We start from the raw sequence: 17,010 nt of genomic DNA, 5'->3' as shown, positions 1-17,010 counted from the left end.
GAATCTAAGGGCTACTCATGGAGTAAGGTCAGGATTCCCAGGATATTATCTTTTCTCCAAGAAGGATTGGAGAAAGCATTGTCAGCTAGTTCCTTAAAGGGACAGTTTTCTGCGCTATCTATTCTTTTGCACAAGCGTCTGGCGGATGTCCCAGACGTTCAGGCATTTTGTCAGGCTTTAGTTAGAATCAAGCCTGTGTTTAAACCTGTTGCTCCACCTTGGAGCGTAAATTTGGTTCTTAAAGTTCTTCAGGGGGTTCCGTTTGAACCTCTTCATTCCATAGATATCAAACTTTTATCTTGGAAAGTTCTTTTTTTGGTAGCTGTTTCCTCGGCTCGTAGAGTTTCCGAGTTATCTGCCTTACAATGTGATTCTCCTTATCTGATCTTCCATGCAGATAAGGTAGTTCTGCGTACCAAACCTGGGTTTTTACCTAATTTGGTATCTAATAAGAATATCAATCAAGAGATTGTTGTTCCGTCTTTGTGTCCTAATCCTTCTTCAAAGAAGGAGCGTCTATTACACAATCTGGATGTGGTTCGTGCTTTAAAGTTTTACTTACAAGCTACTAAAGATTTTCGTCAAACATCTGATTTGTTTGTTGTCTACTCTGGCTTTGGCATCCTCTCTTTCTTTTTGGCTAAGAAGCATAATCCGCTTAGCCTATGAGACTGCTGGCCAGCAGACTCCAGAAAGGATTACAGCTCATTCTACTAGAGCTGTGGCTTCCACATGGGCCTTTAAAAATGAGGCTTCTGTTGAACAGATTTGCAAGGCGGCGACTTGGTCTTCGCTTCATACTTTTTCAAAATTCTACAAATTTTATACTTTTGCTTCTTCGGAGGCTATTTTTGGGAGAAAGGTTTTACAGGCAGTGGTACCTTCGATTTAAGTACCTGCCTTGTCCCTCCCTTCATCCGTGTACTTTAGCTTTGGTATTGGTATCCCACTAGTAATGGATGATCCGTGGACTGGATACACTAAATATAAAAAAACATAATTTATGCTTACCTGATAAATTTATTTCTCTTGTGGTGTATCCAGTCCACGGCCCGCCCTGTCATTTTAAGGCAGGTATTTTTTCATTTTAAACTACAGTCACCACTGCACCCTATGGTTTCTCCTTTCTCTGCTTGTTTTCGGTCGAATGACTGGATATGGCAGTGAGGGGAGGAGCTATATAGACAGCTCTGCTGTGGGTGTCCTCTTGCAACTTCCTGTTGGGAATGAGAATATCCCACAAGTAATGGATGATCCGTGGACTGGATACACCACAAGAGAAATAAATTTATCAGGTAAGCATAAATTATGTTTTTTTATATTTAGTATTTCCGTAACGCTCCTTAAGATTACTAAGTATTCATGTTCGCTAACCCGACCGCGTTAAATCGAAATCGCAAAACCCAATGCGCAAAATGCAGTTTTTACATTCCTATGTTCTTCACATAGAAAATAATGTACTTTTTATAATCACATTTATATTTCTTTATCTGAAACTTTTAATGTAAAATACATATCTATACCTATATATCTATAGGTATAGGTATGTGTATGTGTGTGTGTATATATATATGTGTGTGTGTATGTATGTATTTACAATAAAAAGGACATGTTCCTGTAAGTGAAGAACACGGCAATGTGAAATATGTACAGTAAATATACAGTAAAACACAAATACATATATATATATATATATATATATATATATATATACATATTTAGACATGTGTATGTATGTATGTACTCTATGTTAAAGCCCTTTGCATGCTTTTTTTTTTCTTCTAACACCCAAGTCTTTGAGCCCTTAAAGCCTTTTAATGCAATTTTATTTTTATATATCATTGTTATTATGAGTGTAACTGTACAGTTAAATGTATTTCTTTCCTAAGATATGGTGAGTCCACAGCATCATTAGTTACTGTTGGGAATACCATTACTGGGCAGCAGGAGGAGGCAAAGAGCACCACAGCAAAGCTGTTAAGTATCACTTCCCTTCCCACAACCCCCAGTCATTCTCTTTGCCTCGGTGCAAGGAGGAGGTGAAGTTTTTGGTGTCTGATTTATTTCACTTCAATCAAGATTTTATTATTTTGAAAGCCAGAGTAGGTTTGCTCTGATCTTTCTTTTCAAGCTTGTGTTTAGCTGTACTCCACGTTAGTCTCTTCAGTAGGGCAGTGGTGGCTTTTAAGCAATTTGGAACTTGTGAGGTGGGCCTCACTGCATTTTTCTAACATTTTGCTGCCCTGTATAGAAAGCCTGAGTAGGTTTACTCTGTCCTTTCTTTCTCTACAGGCCTCTGTGAGGAGTGGCTTCCTTTCATGCTGGGTGAGCTGTCCTCCTGCCGGACAGCTAGAGGTGCAATTAAGTGCCATTTTTGTGTTATGGGATAATTAAGAGACTGAATTCTGGCACTGAAGCGGATTATACTGCACTATTATTGGAACTTAATAAATTCTTGGGGGGGATTTTAATCGGCAGTGGCAGGCTTTTTATGCATGTGTGAGACTTATGGGGATATTTTCATTGTATAATTGATCCCCAGAGGCTATAGTTTCTTCTCTAACTCTTTCAGTCCCTCAGTATAATTTTAATTATTCCTGATGTTATCCTAGTTAACACGGTAGTACAGTGGTACGTTAATGTTTTCAGTTGGGGGATTGGATCTCTGATTACGAGTTATTTTGTTAGAGTACCCTTTTATTATGGGTTCACTGTTTTGTGTTTGGGATGCCAAGCAGAAACTGCTCAATTATGTTTTTAAAACTGACAGAACAAGGTTCTAAGTCTCTCATGGCGTTAATGTTTTATCGCAAGAGTGTGTTTTCGGCTGTGAGAATGGAGCGTGGATGCTTTTCATCCCTTGCCGAACTGGGTCTCCGCCTCCTTCTTAGTTAGTAAAGCGGAGCGGCGCCATTTTTAGTTTTCTTGTGTCCATCCCACGTGACCCTGCCTCCTTCTCTTACAAAAGACCAGAGCGTAGCCCATTTGCAGTAGTCTCTGATTAGGAAACACATGTTTTCAGAAAATTTCACAATAATGTTCAGGGGGCCGTTGTGAATCTAAATAAGATATAATATATGTATTTTGCCCTGTCTATCATTACCATTCACATTAAGGATCTATTTAATTATTTAGAGTTTTTGATCCATAATTTTCCTTAAAGGGACAGTACACTTTTATTATGATTACAGGACATGTGTACTGGGCATTATTTACCATGGTTTGGAACAGGAGTCTGTTCCTATGAATAATAATTATGTTAGACTTTCGAAATAAAGTTAAATTTTTTGTATTTTCATTTAAAAGGACAACACCAGTTTTAAGATTTTTTTTAATTTTTGTGCTGTTGTTTCTTGGGGCTAGATTGTTCCTAAGGACAAATTAGGTGATGCCTTGGGTAATAAATTGTGTTACTACGGGTGGAAAAGGGTCTTTTCTACCACAAGGAAAGATGAATAGACCTAGAGGAGTTTACTCCCAATTCAGGATCGGTCCAGGTGGGGGTGGATTCTCTGTTTTGTTTTCAATCATGGATACAAGATATCCCAGATAGTCTGTGGACAAGGTATCTCAGGTTTTCTACAGAGAATTCATACATTCCTCCCAGAGGCAGGTTTCTCCTGTCAATTTTATCTGTAGGCCAGATAATAGTAAGGCATTTTTGAAGTGCGTTTGTGACTTCTCTTTGCTGTGGATGAAAGTTCCAGTTCCTGAATTCTATTAATTACTTTTCGTGGTTCCAGAAAAAGAGGGAATTTTTCATCCTATGTTAAAGTGACAGTCAACACCAGAATTTTTGTTGTTTTAAAAGACAGATAATCCGTTTATTACCCATTCCCCAGTTTTGCATAACCAACACAGTTATAATAATACACTTTTTACCTCTGTGATTAACTTGTATCTAAGCATCTTCTGACAAACCCCTGATCACATGACATTTTATTTATTAACTATTGACTTTCATTTTAGCCAATTAGTGCAGTGTCTGCCACAATCCACGGGCGTGCTCACAATGTTATCTATAGGGTTTACTGGAACTAGCTCTCCCCTGCTGTGAAAAGCAAATACAAAAGCATGTGATTAGAGGCGGCCTTCAAGGGCTTAGAAATTATCATATGAGCCTTCCTAGGTCTAGCTTTCAACTAAGAATACCAAAAGAACAAAGCAAAATTGGTGCTAAAAGTAAATTGGAAGTTTGTTTAAAATTACATGCCCTATTTGAAACATGAAAGTTTTTTTGGGACTTGACTGTCCCTTTAAATCTACAGTTTCTCAACAAGTTTTCTCAGGGTACCGTCCTTCAAATGGGAACCAGTGGTTTCATTCTTCCTTGGTCCAAGAGGGTCGGTTCATGGTGACCATAGACCTGGAGGACGTGTATTTTTTTTAAGTTCCTGAGTTTTGCCTTTCTATCAACACCCTGTTTGTGGCTCTTCCCTTTGGCCTTGCCACGGCTCCCAGGGGGGTTATCTTTGTAGTGGTAAGGTTTTGGGGTATTCCTGTGGTACCATTCCTGGACGACACAAGGGTTCAGGCGCCTTTTTTTTTTTTTTTTTTTTTTTTTTAAACAGGCATAGTCCCATACAGAGATCTTGTTGTCTGTTCTTCATTCCCATGGATGGGAAGTATATCTGAAAAATGGGTTCCCTTGTTACAACTTCAGGGATAGTTTTCTTAGGGACCATATTAGTTTCCTATCTCTGTTTGGCCCTTCAGTGGCTCAATGTATGGGGGTTATTGGTCTGATGGTTGCTTCATTGGACATCATTCCTTGCTCGATTCCATCTGAGAGTTTGCTGTTATGCATGCTCAGATAGTGGAACGGGGATCATGTGGTTCTGTCTTGAAAGATAGATCTAGATCTGTCTACATGAGATTCTTTAATGTGGTGTTTTCGCAGGAGCATCTGTCTCGGGTCACATGCTTCAGGAGACCTTCCTGAGTAATGATGACCACATTTGCCAGCCTGTTAGGTTGGTGACTATGAATTTGGGAGGAGTCTGCAATTCCATAATCGTTTTGGAGTTGGGTTACATTAACAGCTGGGAGGAACCTGGAGTTCCTTAGCCGTAATTAGCATGCATTGTTCTGTGGGTGGACGCTCACTTTTGTTGTTTGTCCACTAGTTGCATTCCAGGAGTGGATAATGGGAGCGGACGTCTAGAGAGTCAGTTCATTCCGGGGAGTGGATGCTTCTCCTGGATGTGTTCTCCAGGTTAGAGGGGTGCTGGAGTTAGAGATAGCAGTGTGCTAGATTTTCTCTTTATGTTTAAAGGTCTACAGATCAGCAGGCTGCTATGTCAAAATCCCTGAAGGTTCTTGGGTTTTTAGTCTGACATCCCTGTTACTCAGTTTGCTCTTCTTCCACGAGTCTTTGATTATATCACATAGGAGTGGGCTTCGGTATTTTTCATAGTTCCTGCATAGTCTCGCAGGATCTAGATACTGACCTAGCGGGGATGTATCTCTTCCACCTGGGTGGTTGTTCTTAAGAAGGGACCTTCTAAAAAAAAAATTTCGTTTCTCTGAAGCTTTCTGTGTGGAGATTGAATGCTTAGTTCTGTCTAATCGTGTTTTTTCTGGGTTGGTCTTTAAGATCATGATTCAGGCTCGTAAGCCTGTTACTAAAGAGATTTGCCATAAGTTATGGCGTATATCTCTTTATTGGTGTGAATCCAAGGGCTACTTTTGGAGTAGGGTCAGGATTCCTAGAATTTTGTCTTTCTCCAGGAAGATCTGGAGAAGGGTTTATTAGTCAGTACCCTGAAGGGTCAGATTTCTGCATTTTCTTTTTTGCTACATTAGTGTCTGGCGGACGTGCCAGATGTGCAATCTTTTTGTCAGGCCTTGATCAGAATTAGGCCTGTGTTTGAGTCTGTTGCTCTTTCAAGGAGCTTTTAACTTTGTTCTTAAAGTTTTATAAACAGGCTCCGTTTGAGCCATTGCATTCCATAGACTTTAATTTGTTATCTTGGAAGGTTTTGTTTCTTATTGCTGTCTTTTCTGCTCGGAGAGTTTCGGAATTCTCAGCCTTGCAGTGTGATTCACCTTATCTTCTCTTTCTTGTCAATAAGGCGGTTCTTTGTTCTAGTTAGGTTTCCTGCCTATGGTGGTTCTGGACATATATGTTTATCAGGAAATTGTGATTCCTTCTCTATGTCCCCATCCTTCTTTTCCTACGGAACGTTATTGCCCAACTTGGATGTTGTGCGTGCTTAAAGTTTTCATTATAGACGACTATGGAATTTTTACAGTCTTCTGCTTTTTCTTTTTCTCTGGTTGAGAAGTTTAATCAGTTGGCTTATGAGACTGCTGGACAGCATCCTTCGTAGAGGATTACAGCTCATTCTACTAAGGCTATTTATTCTTCTTGGGCTTTCAAAATTAGGTTTCTGTGAAAAAGTTTGCAAGGCAATTCTCTGCATTCTTTTTCAATTTTTTTCAAATTTGATAGTTTTGCCTCGGCTGAGGCTTCTTTTGGGAGAAAGGTTCTTCAAGCAGTGGTGCCTTCTGTTTAGATTACCTTTCTTGTTCCTCCCTAATCATCTGTGTCCTCTAGGTTGGGTATTGATTCCCAACAGTAATAGATGATGCCGTGGACTCACCATATCTTAGGAAAGAAAACAAAATTTATGCTTACCTGATAAATTTCTTTCTTTCCAGATATGGTTAGTCCACGGCCTCGCCCTTTTTATTATGACAGTTATTTTTTTACTAAGCCTTAGGCAACTCTACTCCTTGTGTTACTCCTTTTTCTCCATTTACCTTCGGTCAAATGACTGGGGGTTGTGGGAAGGAAAATTATACTTAAAGGACCAGTCAGTACAATAGATTTGCATAATCAACAAATGCATGATAAAAAGACAATGCAATAGCACTTAGTCTGAACTTCAAATGAGTAGTAGATTTTTTAAAATAAATTAGTTATGTCTATTTCCACTCACCCTGTGTCATGTGACAGCCATCAGCCAATCATAAATGCATATACGTATATTCTGTAAATTCTTGCACATGCTCAGTAGGAGCTGGTGACTCAAAAAGTGTAAATATTATAAGACTGTGCACATGTGTTAATGGAAGTAAATTGGAAAGTTGTTTAAAATTACATGCTATATCTGAATCATGAAGTTTAATTTTGACTTGTGTCCCTTTAACAGTCTTGACTGTGGTGCTTTTTGCCTCCTCCTGCTGGCCAGGAGGGGTATTTCCAACAGTAATTGATGATGCTGTGGACTCCGGAAAGAAAGAAATTCATCAGGTAAGCATAAATTTAGTTTGTGTTTTGTGCAGCTTTTTTGTTTTGCGTAGTAATTGATCACAGCTTTGAAGTCACGCTAAACCGGACTTGTGTTAAATTGGATTGAGCTCAAGCAAATTTTACTTTCAACTCGCAATACACGCACTTAGTCCGACGGGCAGCAAGAGACACAAAATATCCCTTAGTGTGCCACTCATAATCGAGCCCTAAGTTTGATTTTTTGCCAAAAGTTGTTTCTTCTGATATTATCAATCAAGGAATCTTAGTTCCTTCTATTTGTCCTAATTCTCAGAAATCAAAAGAAAGTCTTCTCCATAATTTTGTGGTTAGGGCTTTAAAATTTTACGAACAGGCCAGTAAGGATTTAGAAAAACTGCAATTTTAGAGGGACATCCAGTTCTTGGTAATGTCACTGTTGTGCCATATGTTCTCCACTTGATGATGACTGTCTTCACTGTGTTCCATGGTATATCTAATGCCTTGGAAATTCTTTTGTACCCTTCTCCTGACTTATACCTTTTAACAATGAGATCCCTCTGATGCTTTGGAAGCTCTCTGCGGACCATGGCTTTTGTGTAGGACGCGACTACATCCATTTGCCAACACATCCCTCATCTCAATAAAGTGCTTCGTTACCACTTTATAGGTGAGAAATTGAAATCATCCCAATCTGATTGAGATGATTGACAGCCCCTGGTAGCGGCCGCCAGTGAGCAGGGGGTGGCCATGCACAAGCATTTCACCAGAAATGTTTGTGCAATGATAAATGCTGACAGCTTGACATATGATAAATCAACCCTTATATGCTAAACTGGCATACCAGTGAGATGAATTGCTCTTAGAAGTTTGTGGAACTTTTGCCTCCATCTAGTGGCCAGAAATTGAATCGCAGGGGTAATGGATTGTAGACTCTCACCACCCTGAAAGAAATTAATTTATCGGGTAAGCATAAATTTTGTTTTTGGCGTTCAATAACGAGAAGTTGTAGTATAGTTTTGGTAACCAGAATAAAATAATGTAATATCCCTGCAAAAGACTTTAACATATGGTTAAAGAACCACTTGAGAGCTGCAGAGAACTGCTGTTGCCAAACAGACACAGCTGGTGACCCAATCAGCAGTGACAGCTGCAAAACCCAGCTGTTCATATAATTTTTGCACTGTAAGGGCCCTGTAATTATGCTCAGTAAAACAACTTTGCAATGTAATGTTATTGTTTTGATTGATTTAGCTATAATTTGTATATAAATATTTTACATAGAGCAGAGTCCATTCTGTGGAATGCAGAATTGTAACCTGCATTCATGCTACATAGTGATTGGATGATATGTACAGGACTTCATTCACATCTGTCCATAACTGGCCACAAATGATAAAAGAAAAACACTTAAGAGGTTTTTTAAAGGGACTCTCCAATGGCAGCAAAACAATGCCAAATATTACAGTTTTTATTTTTAAAAATGTATTATTTATTTGCAGATTTTTATTGCAATCGTGATCTGTAATGTTTACAATCTAAATATTGATTATGATTGTGCATTTCAATTAAACGGTATGAGTAGCGCTACTTATCTATGAAAACGTTTGTTTGCACCATTTTCCATTGAATGTGTGTTTTCTTCTGCAGATCTTGAATCTGAACCACAATCACATTGAATCTATATTACCCATGCAAAAATCTCATAGTCACTTAACTAGCAGACAGATTCTTCACCAAAAAGTGAAGTCAAGTGGATACGGCAAACAAGGGTCGTCAGGCGGTCGCAGGTAAAGAGTATTTCTTCTTTACAAATATTCCTAAATGGGCATGTAATTAAAGATACAAATTCACACATTTTCTATTACGCATTTAACCAATCTCCTTTTTTGAGTTCTCAAATTAATTTATTAGTTAACTTATTTGTGTACTGTATAAATAAAATATTAGATATTCAAATAAGCAAGTTATATGGTCATAGTTTTAGAAACCTGTAGATTGCAAGCTCTTTAAAACAGGATCCTGATCTTCCTGTATTAATTTGTTTTGTCTAATCTGTTTTATGTATCTCTGTTTGCTTTTACCATGAATTTATTTCATTGTGTTATGCAGCGCTACAGAATTTGGTGGCACTTTACCTCTTTCTAAATTTTAGGGGAAAAAATTACCCAAGCATACATAAATACCAACAAAGAAAAAACTAAAATTATGCTTACCTGATAAATTTCTTTCTTTCATATTGGTGAGAGTCCACAATCCATTACACATGGGATGACAATTCCCACCACTAGTAGGAGGCAAAAATTCACAAATGTTCAAAAGCACTTCATTCCTCCCACCTCACTGGTATGTCAGTCTTATGTATAACCAAGCAGGAGAAATAGAAAGTAAGGTAGGAAAGGACAAAGCAAATTTAAATTGAACATAACTTGGGCCGGGCTTGTGGACTCTCACCACTATAAGAAAGGAATTTATCAAGTAAGCATTTTGTTTTCTTTCATAAGGTGGTGAGAGTCCATGTTCTTTTACACATGGGAACTAATACCCAAGCTGTTGAGGGACAAAGGAATACATTTTTGAAGAAGGTAAAACCTGTTCTCCAGACACTGCTGCCTGGAGCACTTTTCTCCCAAAGCCGCTTCTGCAAAAACTTTAAAATGATAAAAATGTAGTAAATGTATGTAAAGATGACCAAGCCGCTGCTTTGCAAATTTGTTCAACACAAGCCTCATTTTTTAAAGCCCAGGAAGTATAAACAGATGTGGTAGGGGCTGTAATACATTTTGGATGAGGCTTACTGCCTCCAAGTAAGCTTTATGAATCAGGGACTTAAACCACAAAGCTAACTAGACAGCTGAAACTTTCTGGCCCATACGAGGACCCAAAAAATGAATGAAAAGGGATGCTTTCTGGCAGCGGCCATGATGGTTGCTTATTTCAGTAGCTGAAGAGTTGAGCATATCTATCCACTGCATATCGCTTAACTATGTTTCCATCTAGGATTAAATTGCACTTATTCTAAAATAGTAACATTTGCTGAACAGTTTGGTCTAAAATGCGACGCCACCTTCTGCCCTGAAGTACTGGAACGGTGAGGTACGCAGTGGAGGCCTAGAAGCGGGCCTGGCCTACACCTAACCCCCCGGTTATCCGGGTATAGCAGCTTTGAAAGCTGTCCTTTCCCTTCCCCACCTAACAGCACATAAACTTTCGAGGATATACTCTCATACCCTCCATTATCTGCATCGCCAACAGCAACATGGCACTAAAGTGGCAGCACCTCGAGGACACAATGGCTAATCTATTGGGTATGCATTACCGGAATCTATCTGATCTCATTACAGACAGCTTTGGGGCACTATCACAGATGTGTACAGCCGTTAAAGAGAACCGGATGCATATAACAACTCCATCGGAACGAAAACCTATTGGGCGGCCTGCAGCACATCTCATTCTAACAACCAGGCAGGATGATAAATCGCCCGCAATCATAGCTGACCTAGTGGGTGGAGGCTGCTTGCCATCACTGGTGCTGGACTCCGCAACTGCAGAGGATAATGGAGCTAGCACTAAGACTGACCAAAATTATGGCTCTGGGCCCCGGCGACGGCCTTCGGTAGAGCGGCTCATATTGGGCGAAGCCTGCAGTCCTGGAAACTGCTCAGGGACTCCTGAGAGGAAACGCGGTGTTCCAAAGCAGAAACAGATGGAACTAAAGATCCCGGGAAGAGCTGTGAGTAGGCAAAGAAAAAAGTCGATGCAACGCTCCGCTCAACTCTGCGACATGCTGGATAGACACGCATATCTGGCAGCTTATATCTTTCCAACAGTGAACTCTGGGTCCACTCGCTCTAGGCTCTCTGGCGACATGTTGCCTCTGGACTCCTATCGCAGGGACTATAGGTTAGAGATGCTACTGGACACAATCATACAACCCGACACCACAGTTCTTAGTGCTCAATTGATGCCCCTCCGAGAGATGCAAATAACTCTATCCAGCTGGAAGCTAGAGCTGCCACTGCGGCAAAGCTTAAATGGTCCCTCCGATAGCCTGAAAGTTGGAGTGGGCTAGATGAGGACCTGGACTTGAGCGTATATTCGATATTGCAGCTACCAACAGATTTTGGTATATTATGTTTATATTTTGTCACAGTGTTTGTCCTATTCACCCTGCTCGTAGTATGTACCATTATGCAATAATGTGCACTGAGAACGATTCCTGCATTAAGGGCTACATGTGTACACATATATTTAAAACTACTGTTTACACTGGTGTTTTCACTTGCGGGAACTTGAATAGGTCATGTTTTATGCAATGTCTAGTGGGGTGCTGAGACTCGCTTTTCACCTAATTTCCTGTCCATATACCTATATAGAGTGACGTCTACATCTGCTTATAGTGGATATATACTAACATAATAGATTTCTACAGAGCAAATAATCGGACAGTGATTTTTACCACTTATCTCCTGATAGATATGTACTGATAGCTCTGCAAGTATGAAATTGTTAGGATGTGTCTATATCTCTATAATCTTAAATATGCAGACCGACTACGTCTTTTTGGGAAACAATTACATTGTGGAGTCTAACCTGTTTCTCTCTCAGAGCTCTGCTGCTGCTTATATTATAAAATGTAATCACATTCAGCTGCTCTCCGTATACATTGCTACCTAGTCCCACTTCCTCTTAGGTGACTATGAGAATCACAACTGTCAACTCAATACTGGATATCACTTGCTAATTTTCTGGTTTAAATGTTTAGTTTATGAGGCTTAGAAGTTCTGTACATGCCATATTAGTATTATTCTAGGTAAAGGTCCTTTACCTCTTCATAATCTCAACAACTATGAGATATCTTCTGACACCTCTACCCCATGTCACAGCTAATATTTGCTGGTTCCATATAAGATACAGGGGTTTTACATAGATACTGAATTATGGACCATATAAAGCACAATAATTCTCACCTTGCTTTCTAGCTATATAGATCTTATAAGTTGATTAGAAGGGTTTTATGTTTTTAAATCTTCAGCTCTGAAGTTAATGACAGAGGTTTCAAGTGAGCAGTTCCTATTATCTCATTTTTATAGTGGATACCCCTGTTATAGGGTCCCTTGAAATCTCACTGTTCATTCAGTTGCAGCTACTAAACGCATATAATGACTTGTCTTTTATTAATTTATTTGTTAGTTATAACTTTTTTTTTTTTTAAGAAGCCTGTATTATGCATTTTATACACTATGGCTCTCATAAGGTTTTTTAACCAGTTAATGCTGCCACAAGCCGATGTTTTCCTCCCTCACAACACTATTCCTCAGGAACATGTTGTATATTATGTACTCAGAAGGTACCAAATCACCTTGAAGATCTAGGCTTATGTCAACCCCTAGCGTATTCGCCCCCCACGGCTCCTACAGTTTATACGCTTCTCTACTTATTTTATATTTACTTCTCGTAGCAGGTGATTCACTGGGTTTTAACAACAACAAAGTTTCCTTCTTTTCTGTCAAGTCCAAAATCTCACTATTATAATAGGCAAATAAAGGTCACAATCAAGAGGATTATTTATTTACCTCAATATTGAGGGGTCCAAAGGCGCTCAGTTCTAAATTTCCTTTCAGACTAATATCAATCTGGACCCATAAGACTATTCTGTAACTTATGATACCTACTTTTAATAAAATGTGGTTCTCTAATTGGGACCCAAAAGTGGTCCCTTTATTTCTCAATTTACCTACCGCAACTCTATAATTTACCAGTTCTTTGGGGTCCATGATTGACCTCATATGTTTGTAGGTGGGTATACCATACAATGTGTTCATTAAAACTGATATTTGTCATATATTCACATAATGTATATCTCTCCTAACCTATACTGTTTGTAAACAATTTCTGTTTTATTTTTTGCTTCCAGCACAATGACATTCACTGTTTGTATGCCATGTTCTGAACCTTAATAAAAAAAAAAATATTAAAAAAAAAAAGTGAATGAAAAGACTAGACGGCTGTCTGAAATCTGAAAATAAAAAGGTAAGGAGAGTCACAGGAAAGTGCAGATAACTTGGAAACCCTTCTAACAGATGAAATGTCTAAGCGATACAAAACTTTGCAAGAAAGATATTTGATGTCTAAAGTATTGCATTGGTTCAAAAGGAAATACTTAAAGAACTCTAAGAACCAAATATAGTTTCCAAGGGGCAAAAGAGGCTTGATAACAGGACGAATCCTGACCAAGGCTTAAATGAAATTCTAAATGTCCGGAAGTTTTGCAATCTTTTTGTGAAATAGCACTGAAAGAGCTGACATTTGTCCCTTTAAAGAACTGGCAGACAAACCATTATCTAAACCTTCCTCCAAAAATTGCAGGAATCTAGGAATCAGAAAAAAATTCCATTATTTTCACACCAAAACAGATAAACCTTCTAAATTTTGTGATAAATCTTTCTAGTTACAGGTTTTCTGGCCTGAATTAAAGTTTCCACAACCTTACCTGAAAAACCTTTCTGTTTTAGAATCAGGTGTTCAATCTCCATGCCTTCAAGTTGAGAGACTTGAGATCTTTGTGATAAAATGAGCCTTGAGAGAGAAGGTTTGTGCCGTAGAGGAAGAGACCACAGGGGACATCCGAACTAGGTCTGCAAACTAAGTTCTGCATGGCCCGACTTGAGCAATCAAAATTACTGATGAATGTTCCTGTTTGAATTAAGGTATCACCCTGGGAATAAGAACTGCTGGCGGAAAAATATAAGCAAGTTCAAATAACCAAGGAGCTGTTAGAACATCTGCTGCCTCTGCTCGTGGATCTCGCCATGTACCTAGAAAATTAGAAGCTATGAGATCTACCTCTTCGTTCTACTATCTGCTTAAATACTTCCTGTTTGGAAAGACCATTCCCCTGGATGAAGATATTGACAGCTGCTTCTCAATTCTTGACCCCTGGAATGTTAATAGCTGAGATTGTAAAATGATTTTTTTCTGCCCAAAAAAGAATATGAGCTACTTCCTTCATTGCTAGACAACTGTAAGTTCCCGCCCTGGGTGATTGATATATGCCACTGCTGTTACATTGTCTGCTTGAAAACTAAAAAAGTCTCTGTTCTTAGTAGAGGCCAGCTCTAAGAGCGAGGAAGATAGCTCAGCGTTCTAGGATGTTTATTGGTAACTTTGTCTCCCATACTGCACCCCAACCTGAGAGCATCTGTTGTAATTATTGTCCTCTTTGGACGGACAAACGATACTTCCAGAGAAATTAATTGGTTGTTTATCCACCAGGATAGATAATTTTTTGTATTGGGATTTAAAAGGATCCTTTAAGACAGTTCATTGAAGTCCTTGTTCGATTGACGAAGCATGCACAATTGAAGAGGTCTCATGTGGAATCGAGCAAATGGGATTGCATCTGATGTCGCAATCATCAGACCCAGAACCTCCATGCTTAAAGCTACAGATGGATTGGGTATATACTGAAGCTTGGTACAAGCAGACTGCAATTTCAATTTTCTTTGTTCTGTCAGTTTTGACACCTAGAAAAGAGACTCTGGTCTGAGGAGAAAGAGAGCTTTTTTAAAGGGTTGATTTTCCAACCATGATTTCCAATAAACAAAAAATTCTTCTTCGTGTGAGCAATTGCTAAAGGTAAAGATGGAGCTTCAATCAAGATATTGTCCAAGTATGGAGCTATTGAAATACCTTGAGCTCGAATTACCGATAGTAGCGAACCCAGGACCTTTGTAAAAATTCTTGGAGCTGTAGCTAAATCAAAAGTTAGAATAACAATTTGAAAATGTTTGTACATAAATGCATTGGGAAGGAACTGATGATCTTTGTGAATAGGAATATCAAGGTAAGCATCCTTAATATATATTGTAGACATAAACTGTCCTTGTTGGACAAGAGGAAGAATTCTTAACATTGTTTCCATTTTGAAGGGACCATTAGTTTTCAAATCTAGAATGAGTCTGAAAATACCTTCCATCTTTGGAACTATTATCAGATTGGAGTAAAATCCATGTCCTCCTTCTGAAAACCAAAACTGAAACTATAACTCCCAAAAGTTCTAATTCCCAAACACGGTGAAAGAAGAGGATCTGGATCAGAGGCCACACCCTTATACAGATTTAGAGTAAGATGTGGTTTCTTCAAAGTTTTGGATTTGTTCCAGGCCCTACCGATGCCTTCTCTAGTTTTCCTTTGACAATGGATTCAGAATTAACTACCACAAAAAGATCAAATCTTTATTTTTGTGATGTGATATGAAAAATAAAAATTGCACAGGAGCCAAGGACTTTGTGCTGAGGGAAGTACTTGCTTATGTATGCAAAGGTTGGCCAGTAAAGACTCTAATCCATCTTAACTCATTTCAAAACAGGGCTTTGGAGTTATCATTTTTGATAGCTGTTTAGTCTGAAGAGAAAGGGTTGTTATTCCTTTTGTGTTACAACAACAAATTCATTGTGTGCATATGACAACAATATCACAAATTCTCCACAAATGTGGCTTGTATGTGAGGGTTGCAGGAAAAAAGCCACTCCTCAAGAAAGGCTACATGCAGTCACTAATGAGCTTTGCCATAACACACCTAGGAGATAAGACTAAAATTGAATTTTTTGGCCTCAACACCAAACAATATGTCTGGAGGAAATCCAATACTGCTTCAGAGTTGCTGTGGGTCTCTTGGTAAAATCTTTGACCAGTTTCCTCCTGGCTCTTTCATCCAATTTGAAGTGAAGTCCTGATCTAGAGAGGGACTGTGTTGTACCAAATACCTTCCACTTCTTAATAACAGATTCACAGTGCTTCTAGGCATTTATAAAGCCTTTGATAATTTCTTGTATCCATATCCTGACTTGTGCCTGTCTACAACATTATCCCGGAGATCTTTTGACAGTGCTTTCCCACCCATAGTTGATTGTTTGGTATGAGTAACATATGGAGAAACCTTAAAAATGCTGACTGTCCAGCAGCATGATTTGTGTTTCTAAGTGCAGTAAAGGTAGTACAATGCACACTGCTGCATGTGTTAGTCATTCAGCTGAGTGACTGTCCAGGAAAACATGGGGGGTGTGGCATTGACAAGGTCAATCCTGACATCCTGCAGCCTGTCTTATTACATTAATTTTTACAGCTATAGCTGTAGTACAGAACACTAAGAACAGTTATAGTTAGAGAACATAATAGGAACAAGGCAACTCAACACACACACAGCTACTTGAAATGAAATTAGTTGGCCAGTTCTTACTACATTGTCCATGTTTTCTTGGGCAGTCAGTCTGTGTATGCATGGAGAAACCTGCAAAGTGCTGACTGTCCAGCAGCATGTCTGATTTGTGTTTCTAAGTGCACAGTAAAGGTAGTACTTCATGTGTTAGTCATTTCTCTTGTTAAGTGTATCCAGTCCACGGATCATCCATTACTTATGGGATATTAACTCCTCCCCAACAGGTAGTGCAAGAGGATTCACCCAGCAGAGCTGCTATATAGCTCCTCCCCTAACTGCCATTACCAGTCATTCTCTTGCACCCAACGAATAGATAGGATGTGTGAGAGGACTGTGGTGATTATACTTAGTTTCATACCTTCAATCAAAAGTTTGTTATTTTATAATAGCACCGGAGTGTGTTATTCCTTCTCTGGTAGAATTTGAAGAAGAATCTACCTGAGTTTTTCTATGATTTTAGCCGGAGTAGTTAAGATCATATTGCTGTTTCTCGGCCATCTGAGGAGAGGTAAACTTCAGATCAGGGGACAGCGGGCAGATTAATCTGCAAAGAGGT

The 17,010-nt window shown here is 39.0% G+C and overlaps 1 protein-coding gene across 1 annotated transcript in view; it reads left to right on the top strand.

Annotated features, from left to right (window-relative positions):
* The window catches only part of LRRC9 (leucine rich repeat containing 9), a 716,419-nt gene that overhangs the window by 445,407 nt on the left and 254,002 nt on the right, over positions 1–17,010 (top strand). Inside the window, exon 24 of the mRNA XM_053705244.1 lies at positions 8,885–9,024. Within this exon, the coding sequence (XP_053561219.1) occupies positions 8,885–9,024 (140 nt within the window). The remainder of the gene's footprint in view (positions 1–8,884; positions 9,025–17,010) is intronic.

Source organism: Bombina bombina, chromosome 1, assembly GCF_027579735.1.
Source record: "Bombina bombina isolate aBomBom1 chromosome 1, aBomBom1.pri, whole genome shotgun sequence".
Taxonomy (NCBI): Eukaryota; Metazoa; Chordata; class Amphibia; order Anura; family Bombinatoridae; genus Bombina; species Bombina bombina.
Note: the sequence above shows the minus strand (reverse complement) of the source record. Positions and strands in the feature narration are given on the sequence as shown.